The following is an 11,950-nucleotide window of genomic DNA, read 5'->3' on the forward strand; positions in this document are numbered from 1 at the left end:
CATAGTTCAGTAATTTTGTTTCTATTGCATCTTAAGTTTTAAAAGTATTTGTAAATTAATATCAAAATTAAAAATATTCACATCCATTTTTCCTTTTTCCTTCAATATACAGACTTCCTTTAATAAGTGTTGCACTAGTTCAAGGTCGGGCACTGGGTGGAGGAGCGGAAGTTACTACAGCCTGTGATTTCAGGTAGGGTAAAAACTGTGTTACTCCTTGCACAGGCATAATTAACATATGCTCAAATTCATTGTTTGCCTGAATATCAATATTTTATTTATTCTTAAACAGGATAATCAGTTAGTGAATATTTTCTTTTTGCCAATCATTAAAGTAGATAATTTTAGTCAGTCTAGTATAACTCCATAATTACTTCATTACTATGCATTTCAAAAAGTTAACAAAAGGATCTGAATAAATCAAATCCATATTAGCAAAGTCCCTGGGGAAGGAAACCAAGAAAATATATGAAACTTTAAGATTCCCAAGAATTATACAAGAAAAGTAAAGAACGAAAAAAACCCAGAGAAATAAAGAAAAGAGAAGGGAGAAAGAGACTGCTTAAGTCTTCCTCTTACAAATAACAAGAGGTTTTCTGAGAACTATTTCCTGTCTTTACTGTGATTTGTAGTAACTTTGTGGAGCTTTGGGGCTGAATAGGGAATTTAATTAGAGAAAGTTACTTGGGACCAATTAACCATTCAGTCCCTAGAATTCGTTTTAGTATTGGCTAGCTGTGCTTCATAGGAATGACACAATTTTGATAAGGCCTTCTATAGTTTGGTTTTGTGTGTATAAAACATAAATGTTCAGTTTAATGACTTGCTACAAAATAGGAACCTATGTAACCATATTATAGGTCAAGAATTGAAACATTACCAGCATTCCTGAACCCCCATACATGCACCTTCTAAGTCATAGACCCTTCATTTCCATCTATAGGAAACTATTACCCTGTATTTTATGATAATTACTTTCTTACTTTCCTGTATAGTTTTATAAGTTAACTATTCTATAACCAATATATTCTATTTTTTTTTCTGTTTGAACTTCATATAAATGGCATCATATACTAATGGAAATACTATGAGGAAAGATTCAGTAAGCTAATTCATGCAAAGTAGTAACATTTTATTGATATATTAATTTTTCTTTTTTAAATTTATGACAGGTTTCAATTTATAAGTTGAAATATATCACTTTGTATTCACATAAATCGGGATTTTAAAATAGTTTTGGTGTATAAGACAATTTACAAAGATCCCAGTACTTACTAACTGGGGAGGATTCTTGTGTACACAACGAAAAATGGCCATTTCACATGACAGTGACCTCTGCTGTCATCAGTGCAGATTGCATTAGGAAGCTACATTTCATTCTTTGAGGAGGAAGCAGTTATTGGCTTCATGGACAATATGAGACTAAATACAAATGCTCTGTGTGTGAAAGGATTAAATGCTTTCTCACTTTACCCTGAAACACAGGTACTTGTGGAATATATAATTTAAATATATAATTATATAATATATATAAGATATAAAGTATATATTTAAGTATAATTTAATATATTTAAAGAATCCTAAGGTATATGTGAGTATACATTATTACACTTAAAAATTCTCTACATAAAAAAAAAACAAACATTCTCTGCATAAAAGTAAGTGCAAGTTAAAACTTTATAGATGTACTCTGGAGAAAGTGTGCCCTCTAACAGAGTCTGGTGTTCATCTTTTAAGCATTTATTAGACTTTTGCATCATCCTTTATATTCATTCCTGACCTGTGTTTGGGTGCAGTTAGGGTTTAGGCCAAAAGGCAAAATCACAGAAAAAAATAGAAATTATTTAGTCCTTTAATACTGCTAATTTACCTTGCTATGTTATTCTCTAAATGAAGTATCATGTGTTCCTAGAGCCTCATAAAATATTTAGTTGTTTTGATTATGAGTTGTCTGAGGGTACTGCCCTCATCAGATATATTCAGTAACATAACCAGATACAGTCACTTTTCCAATGAAGACATACTCATTTGTGGACCAACTACTTGGCATATACAGACCCTCATATTAAATTGCATTCAGTAGAGTCATTCATTAAACATAGTTTAGCACCATGGCTAGCTAGGCACTGCCATTTAAGAAACTTGTATGTCTTGGGGTTTTGTTTAGTTTTTCTAGTAATACAGTTTTATTACATTTTATAAAATTTCTGATTCACAACTGATAAGAAATTTAAAAAAAAATAGAAACTGATCCTTCACAAGAGAAGTGTGAAAAGCACTGTCCTAGACTATTCAGCCCTTTTAAATCTTTATACTAAATGCAAGAGTTCTTAAAAGATAAAGGCTAATAGAGAGGGTTGTATACTGAAGTACATTACTAGCCACAGTTACAAGGTAGTGATAAATCAGTACAAATTACTCTAGGTGATTTTCCCCCCAACTTGATCAGTACCCTGTCAGTTATCTTCTATGACAAATTATGTTCTAAAAATACTTGCTTGTTATAAAAAAACCACCAAAAGCTCTCATAGCATTCTGCTAAAAAGACAATTTCCTTCCTTAGGTTGGCTCTTTTTAGCTTAACTTTCTTACCTTGGAGAATTGCCTGGAATTCACTCAACTGACATTTTCATTCCTGCTGCTCTTCTATTACCAATGGAAACTATTTCAGAAGATGAGAAATAATCTTAATATGAATATTCCAAAGAATTGAGCTCATGCACCATTCTAGCATTACCCTGCTCCCTGCCCCAAAACCCTTTAAGCACCAGCTGATAATACATGTAATGAATTAATATGTCAGAAACAGGTCTACATGGCATATATAGACCCTCATACTAAATTGCCTTCAATTGAGTCATAATTTTCATTTAAACTTTCTTAGAGAAAATGGCTTTTTAAAAACATTTTCTAAAGCAAAACATTAACTTATGAATTAAAAATTGGCATTCTACAGTGCTCACAGTCTCGTCACTCTAACATTATCTTTCCCTTTAGTGACAAAATTGATGAGGAAATAAAAAGCTAGAACTGTATTAAAATCATTTGCTTCAAATTTTTAAATGTCTTGATTAATTAAAATATCTAGAATGAAATATAAATTAAGAAAAGATTTATTTGAGTATTAGTTTTCTATTGCAGCCATAACAAATGACCACAAATTTAGTGGCTGATAACAACATCAGTTTATCTCACACATGTATAGGTTGAAAGTCTGGCTGGGCTCAGCTGGGTTCTCTAAACCTGGTCACACAAGGCCCAAATCAATATGTTGGCTGGACTGGGCTCTGAGGGCTCTGAGGGAGCATCTACTTCCAGGATCCAGGTTCATCCTGGTTACAGCGGGCAGAATTCAGCCCCATGCACTTGTAAGACTGAGGTCCCTGTTTTTCTGTCAGCCTGTGAGCCAGGGGCCAGGCTTAGCTCTTAGAGGATGCCTGCATTCCTTCTCATGTTTTCCATGTGGCCCCGCTTCAGCAGTGGTGGGTTAAGTTCCTTTCATACTTTGAATCTTTCTCACTTTCCCCTCTGCTGCATCTCTCTGACTCCAGCTGGAGAAAGTTTTCTGCTTTTAAGAGCTCATGTGGTTAGATTAGGCCCACTCAGGTAATCCAGGATAATGCCCCTATTTTGATGTATGTAACCTTAATTACATTTGCACAGTCCCTTTTACTATGTTTACTATGCACAGCTTCCAGGGATTAGGGCCCAGACATCTTTGTGGGACCATTCTACCTACATCATATAGGCTTGGCATAGAGAATATAGTTACCAGATTTTTTGCTTTTATATTCCTATTTGATCACCAATTAAAATTGGTAACTTTGTTACTCTAAGCTACCTTTGTAAACTCTTTTAAAACTCTTATTTAGGTACTTTTTAGAAAACATTAATAATAGTTCCTATATACACCAAATTTATAAATGTTCATTGATATAAACATTAAGTGTAACTATAGTATGGTTTCTTAGATTGGTTTCAAGCTCAAGTTTCCAGAATGCGTTTTAGGAGGTACTTAGAACACTCATTCCTTGATTCTGCTGTCTTATTCCATATCATTCAAAAAAAGGGGGTCGGGGTGGGACAAAGGGGAGAGAAAAGAAAATCTCTCAGAACTACCCTAGAAAATAGAAAATGACAAACTCAGACTGCTTGGCTTTTCAGCATCAACTTTTGGCGGTCAAAAGCATGTAAACAGTTTAATTTCATGTCTAATATTTAGTTTTTGCTACTTAATTTGGTATAAGAGAGAAACTGGAATTGCATTTTTTGTTTGGAAATACAGTCAGCCCTCTGTATCTGCGGGTTCCAAATTCAAGGATTCAACCAAGGATTGAAAATATTCTGGAAAAAAAATTCCAGAAAGTTTCAAAAAGCAAAACTTGAATTTGCCATGTGCTTGCAGCTGTTGACATAGCATTTACATTGTATTAGGTATAAATAATCTAGAGATGATTTAAAGTATATGGGAGGATGTGCGTAGGTTACATAAAAGTACTACACTCTTTTACATGAAGAAATTGAGCATCTGAGGATTTGATATATGTGGGGGGTCCCGGAACCAATCGTGGAATGGACAGAGAATTTTCCTATATACCATATTATCACTTAAATTCACCGATTTTTAACACTTTGCTGTTTTGTTTTTCACCTCGTGTGTGTGTGTGTATACGTATGTTTTATATATATATATAATAATTTTTTTTCGGAGAAATTTGAGTAGGTTGCAAACGTCTTGCCCTTTTGCTCCTTTAAACACACACATACTCACATAAATATATATTCTTTTTTAAGAACTAGAGTATTTCCTTATTTAACCACAGCACAGTTGTCAAATGCAGGAAATTTAACATCAATGCCATACTTTTATCTAACATGCTATCCATATTCCAGTTGTGTCGATTCAGCAGTAATATCCAGTATAGCACTCCTGGACTTTTCCTCCACTGCGAGGTCATGTACCACACTTAGTTGTCACAGTTCTTCACATTCAGAACTGAGATAATTGTTTTTTAAGCCAATAAGTTTGTGTTATAACATCAATAGTAAATAATACAGGTGATGATATTTTAAAAATGTTTATTGTGCTTTCTGATTGTAAAAGGATATGTGTGCATTCCGGTGAGTATGAATCACCTGGGGATTTTATTAATACACAGTTCTGATTTCATCTCAGGGGTGAAGCCTGAGGTGATGCTGATGTTGCTGGTCCACAGACCACACACTGAATAACAAGGTTCTAGATTATTTTGAAAATACTTATTTCAAACATATTTTACATATTGTAAAATATACTGTACATTAAAAAAATTTTTTTAAATGTACAGTTAGAGACTAAAAGTTGTTGCCACTCAAAGATAATTAGCATTAGCACTGTGGTGTGCTTTCTTCACATCTTTTTAAAACACGTATAACTTTCTATTTTTTAAAAATTAGGATCATATGACATATAGTTTATATTTAATGTACTTGGAAAACATGAATTTAATAAATTTAAAATGTTCCATCAGTTTGGATTACTAAAATATCTTTCTTTGTTTCTAATTTTTCTCTATTATGATTAATGCTGTGATAACTGCCTTATAATATAAATAAGGCTTTGTCCTTTTGGATTATTTCCTTAGAATAAATCCTAGTACTTATTAAATAGTTCAAGTACTTAGTCAAGGGATGTGAAAATGTTTAAGGTGTTTGATATATGGTGCCAAGTTATCCTCCAGGAAAGTTTCTGCCAATTTATACAACCACCAGCAGTATACGAGTGTCTGAGAGCATCCTTTCTTACAATGAGTATCACTTTTTTAAAAGATCTTTTCTAATTTTGATAATCAAAAATTAAATTTTATTTTAATTTGCATTTTTAAAGGTTTCAGTGAGGCATAAATTTTCACATGTTCATTGATGTGTGTGTGTGTGTGTGTGTGTGTGTGTGTGTGTGTGTGTGTGAGTGAATTGTCTGCATTTTCTTTTTGCTCTTCTTTGGAGTATCTAAGATTTAGCTGTTTATACACTGGATGAAAAACACATTTTTATTCCTCCATCTCCCTAGAGAAGTAAAATTCTGAATTATGCAATTTAGAGCCTGCCTATCTAATTTGTTTTCAATCTCTAACATTGCTTTCATGAATATAAATAACCCTCAGCCAAAGGTATTAGCATTTCCAGCTGCTACCCATTAGTTCAAAGTATATTACAAAGGGAGCTATAAACAGCCTTGTCCCAAGGGAGCTACTGTAGGTAGGGTAGCTCTTTTCTTAAAATACTAACTTAATAAGTAAAACACAAAATACACATAATATACACACTTGCACAAATGTGCACGTGCACACACACACCAACCAGCACATCCCAGAGTCATTAGAAAACAAATTCCATTTTTGCTGCGGCAGTGTGCCTGTTCTCTAAATATGAGATGTCCACCTTAGGAAGCAGTCACGCTGCCCACGCATGTTGCTTTGTTTTGTAGTTATCACCGTATTATGCGGAAAGACTTATTTTAGAGCCTGTGATATCAAGAAAATGCACCTCTGAGCATGCTAGGATTAATGACTATTAAAATCAGACTTTATATTCCCAAAACATTTTACTGTCTGTTTCTGTCTCACTGTAGCACCGCCACACACACACACACACACACACACACACACACACACACACACACACACACACAATATTCACTCATTCAACCACATACTCTCTTACTCAAGCAGTCTCTTTGCATAAAATACTCGGAGCCTCATGAGAACAATCAGCTGAGAGCAGGAAAACAGAACAGTGAGCTATGGGGAGAATCTTTGGGGTCTTTCCTTCTATTTTCCTTAATTTGTCTTATGTTGTGATGGCAGGTAGAAAACAGGAGGAAGGAGGTGCCAGGAAAGTACATGCACAAACAAATAAGTGTCTGTGTTCAAGGCATGATTTTAAAGTATTGTTTGTGGTCAGATATGTTGTTGCTATTAATTTTATGTGCCATATTTCCCCGTATCACCAGTTTGCTTTGTTGTATTTGGTTTGTTCTTAATACCATGTAAAAGGACCAGCAATTTCTGGCCCTAAAGTTTATTTAAATCAATGATTTCAGACTTTAAATTTATGATATCATGTGATTTAATTTTGTAACAGGACTGCTTTCTTTAAAATTTTTAAATATTTCAGCTTTTACTTATATTGCACGGTATTCCTTAAGTTAGTCTTAGAGAGATATATGTCTATTTTTCTTGTTTTAAATCAACTTGGAATCTTCTGCTTCAGCCATATCTGTAACAGAACACAGTTTTATTTCTACCTTTATTTGGAAATGAAAAATTGTATATATTTTGTATTCTCCATTAACAGATATTGAGGAAAGGTAGTATATCATTATTAGCTGGGCTTCCAGTGCGAGTATAGCTCTTTTACAGTCAATACTTTAGGGACTGAGTGAGTTTAGTCCAGGAAACAACTTTATAATGTCTTTCTAGCAGAAACACTGCTGTATTTGTAGTGACTTATTTATTAATGTAACCAACTTGATAATAATAAAAGCTAGTACAATTTTTATATTCCAAATAAAAGTATAAATAATACTGTGTTCTATAGATGTGGCTCAGAAAATTTCACACAGATTTTTTTTTTTAAACATATATAAACACAATTCCTCTAAGATGATTCTGTTTAAAAGAATTGTGGTGTATATATGTTCTAAGTAACTTTCATATATTAACCATTTAATACTCATGGTAATTCTATGGCGTAAGTACTATTGTTATATCTATTTTATAAACAAGCATACTGAGGCCCAGGGATGTTAAGTAATCTCCTCTTCCTCATCCTCTTTATACCATGTGTCTTTTTTCTTTGCTGTATTTTTCAAGGTGTAAAATGCAGCCGGTCTAGTGGCCAAGCCAGGCAGTCTGGTTTACAAATATGCACTTCACATCAAGGCTGTACTGTATCCTAATGCAATTATTTATGTGTTTCTCACTCTTTGCCACAGAGATCAGTAAAAGTACCTTTCTTTAATAATAAACATTTTTTAAAAACTTTTTTATAGCTTTTACTAAAAAGCTTCCTGTTTTAGTAAAATTTGGTAATTGTTTTAAAATTGTTTTTCTTGAATACATTTGTTCAAAGTCCTGCAACTTATAGCTAACTCATCAGAAAGTAGTAGCACAATGAACAGTCCTTTCAGGTATCAACATTGACTTTGCAACACCTGTCAAAGGTGATACTCTTCCTCAAGTTATGGGTAGTTTTTCCTATAACACTGATGCATCCATACTGTAACACCAGGTATATCCACATTTGATTAATTTCCTCATCTCCCCTCTCCCAAGGTGTCACAGGAAATTTTCAGCTCTGCCAATAATAATGACACTAATAAACAGATGATACTTACAATTCTTTTACTTTTCAAAATAAGAGAGTTTAATATGGTTTTATAAATGAGTCGGCTATAAGGCTTCAGAATCTTAAGATTCAAGTCTTCCAGTTTTCTACGTAGATTAATAGATTATCCCTTGCAATAAATTACATTACAGGTGGTACCAGGTAACTGCATCTAAACTCTAGCAGTAATTGGTGTATAATCCTATAAGGCCTATCAGGAAGCAGTTTCTGTTTTTGGATGTATCTTGTTGATACGACGTTTTCTTCATAAATTCTGGTTATCACCATTGAAGATTTTATATTTAAACTAACTTTTAGGTTAATAAAGAGTATTGTGAAAGGTTGTCATCTGAATGTTCCATATTTCTCTCATTGTTAGACTAAACTACTTTGTGTTCTTTTGTCACTAATACATTTTTTGGTCATATTTTCTAATGTATTGATAATACGTACATCAGTACACAAGTACACCCTAGGCATGACATATAAAGAATGGATGTCAGAGTTTGATCACAATAGGTATTTTTATAAAGATCACCTCAGGATTTGTTAGAGTTATAAAATATGATTCAAAAAATCATACCTCACCTTGTAAAATAAGGCAAAAGGGAAAAGCCACACGTGGTATAAAGATGGTAATAAACATTCTTCTTTAGAAGCAAGTAATTCCAAATATAAATATGCTTACATATATAACTTTTGTTGTCATAAGTTCATCTACGTTATCCCAACATCTAGAACTTTAACCAACTTTTATGTTCAGCTGATTTTAAATGAATTTTTCCCTGACATAATCCTTTTCTGTATTGTAGGCATAGATCTGAGCCATCAGTGTCAATTCCAGTATATAATTAGGAACCGTGACACATTTATTCTGTGAAAAGCCTTATAGGATTTTCAATATTAACAATATTCCTATTTCCAAGTCTATTAGACATTATTGTAATTTCTATTCTACTTTCTTAATTTTTGACCTTGATTTCTGTTTACTGTAAGACAGTACTCCTCTCACAACTTGGGGCTAGATTCAGATTAAGACACTTGTTCTTTCTTCCCTCCCATTTAAAAGTTATTTATTGAAAACTACTATTTTCATGGCTATTTGCTTCTAATAGCAGTTGTCCATAATTGAGGCAGATTTTCTCTTATAGGAATTCACAGCTGTGAAGAGAAAGTTCTCTTTCCCAGTGGGTTAGTAAAAAGGCTTTTGTGAGAATTCTCTACTGGAATATTTCTCTTGATTAAAGGGTCAGAGACTGAAAGTCTATTGTTCTTGGTGCTAAAAGAACCAAACCACCTGCAGCTAAGCATTGAACTCTTTGGAGAAAACCAGAACTATCTTAAAGTCTTCGTTTTTGTAATGAGTAGTTTGAAAGCAATAATTTTTCTTAAAAAATTAAAATTCAGACATGACCTTTGGTCCAAATTAGAGATTTAACATAGTGAATGCATTGAAGCATCATGCAGTCCAAATAAAACTCATAGCTGCATTCTCTAAACAGTATAGCTTTATGCAGCCTATTAATACTATACACATATTTAACTGGCAAATGTGATTGCTGTGCCCAGTAATCTCTTTGTGTTTATTCCCTTTTATTGTTCCACTTGATTATTAATCCCCCTATTCATAAAAGTCCCAAGATTTGGGGGAAATGAATCCCTGCTATAGGAAATCACTCAAGTCCAACCCAAGCCACTATAAACTTTAATGGTATCCCTGCTTCCACTCTCATCTAGTTAACTATTTTTTGTACTGTGAGGTTAAGAGCACACATAATGAAGCTAACTTACTTGGATTTAAAATTCTGGTCCTGCTATATAGCTGCATGGCCTTGGGTGCGCTATTTATTCAATCGCTGTTGCCTCTGTTTCCCTCTGTAAAATGAGCATATTACTGTACCTCACATGGTTGTTCTGAGGATTAGTTAACATAAAGTTCCTTAAATAGTTGGTGTGCTATTAAATGCTAAATAGGCTACTCTTACAAAACATCAGATACTACTCCTTTGGTCAGCCTCCTCCTAAAGAGCTTCACACTTTAAAAATAAAACCTGACCACCTGTCTGAGTGCCTATAAGCTTACCTGTCTGATTTCATCCCCCATTACTCTCTGTTGGTTCTATTCAAGCTACATTAGCCTGTTCCCCAGAGATACTAAGCAGTTCTACTTCAAGGCCTTTGCACTTGCAATTCCCTCTTCCTGGAATTCCCTCCCAGAATTTTGCATCGCTCACTCACTTGGGTAGCTGCTCAAATATTCAGAGGGCTTCTCCATCTCAAATAGCACACACCCAACACACATAGCCTCATTCTCTAGTTCCTTGCCTCATTTTCTTTATAGCATTTATCACCACTGACATTGTATTGTTCAGTGTCTTTCCTAACAGGAATGTAAACTCAGCATAGGGATTTTATTTTGGTCATTCCTGTAGTCCCGCATCTAGCATTGGTAGTGCTTAGGAAATATTTGTCGGAAGAGCGGATCAATCAATTCTGAGTTAAAAAAAAAAACAACATTTTTTTTTTTCCCCCTGAGGACTATTGAGTTTAACTTACTATGCATTTTTTTTCATGGTATGCACCTAACATTCCTTACTCCCATATTTTCACTTTAATCCAGGTTTTCTCAGTAGGCCACCACTCACTTGAGAAAGATACACTTCGGGCTCTTAGAAGTAAACATAAAGATTAGATTCTTATATGCAAAGTAAAAGATAAGCGAGCACAAGAATGTTGACCTTGTTTTCAAAGGGAAGTGCTAAATACTGTGCAATAAATTGAATTCTATACTTAGCCAGATTTTTTGAACATTGTTTTTAATACAACACATCTACCTGTAAAGATCTATGGAGATTTCAGATCAGATTATGAATAGGTAGTACTTTGTGACTAAAGCATATATAGTTTCAATTAAGTTTTTTCTTTTCTCTTCTGCAGATTAATGACTACCGAGAGTGAGATCAGATTTGTCCACAAGGAGATGGGTATAATACCAAGCTGGGGAGGCACTGCCCGGCTAGTTGAAATAATTGGCAGTAGACAAGCCCTCAAAGTGTTAAGTGGGGCCCTTAAGCTGGATTCAAAAAAAGCTTTACAAATAGGAGTGGTTGAGGAGGTCTTGCAGTCTTCAGATGAAACCGAATGTCTCAGAGAGGCACAAGAGTGGCTACAGCAGTTTATCAAAGGGCCACCAGAAGTAATTAGAGCTTTGAAAAAATCTGTTTCTTCAGGCAAAGAGCTTTGTTTAGAGGAGGCATTACAGACTGAAAGAGATCTTTTAGGAACAGTTTGGGGTGGACCCGCAAATTTAGAGGCTATTGCTAGGAAAGGAAAGTTTAATAAATAGTTTTTAAAAATATGTACTGCAAGTAAAACTCCAATGATTAATATGTATAAAAGTCAAATGATATTAAATATGAATGTCAAAACTACTTTGAAGGCTACTATTAGTATTTGGGTTTTTAACAACTGTTTGAATACCTGAGCTCATCGGCCTAGTTTTCAGTCTATTTGGGTACTTACCAAGTAATTTTGAACATCTGACTAAAATATGCAACACTTTCAGCTTAAAAATTATTAGCAA

The 11,950-nt window shown here is 33.9% G+C and overlaps 1 protein-coding gene across 13 annotated transcripts in view; it reads left to right on the forward strand.

Annotated features, from left to right (window-relative positions):
* Nucleotides 1-11,798, forward strand: part of ECHDC1 (ethylmalonyl-CoA decarboxylase 1) — a 44,928-nt gene extending 33,130 nt beyond the window's left edge. For all 13 annotated transcript variants that reach the window (XM_082474909.1, XM_082474911.1, XM_082474902.1 and 10 more), the window contains 2 exons: nucleotides 113-193; nucleotides 11,305-11,798. In XM_082474909.1, coding sequence (XP_082331035.1) covers nucleotides 113-193; nucleotides 11,305-11,713 — 490 coding nt within the window. In that variant the 3' untranslated portion in view covers nucleotides 11,714-11,798. The remainder of the gene's footprint in view (nucleotides 1-112; nucleotides 194-11,304) is intronic.
* Nucleotides 11,799-11,950: the final 152 nt, after the last annotated feature.

This window comes from Balaenoptera physalus, assembly GCF_965194825.1.
Source record: "Balaenoptera physalus genome assembly, chromosome: 9".
In the NCBI taxonomy this organism is placed as follows: domain Eukaryota; kingdom Metazoa; phylum Chordata; class Mammalia; order Artiodactyla; family Balaenopteridae; genus Balaenoptera; species Balaenoptera physalus.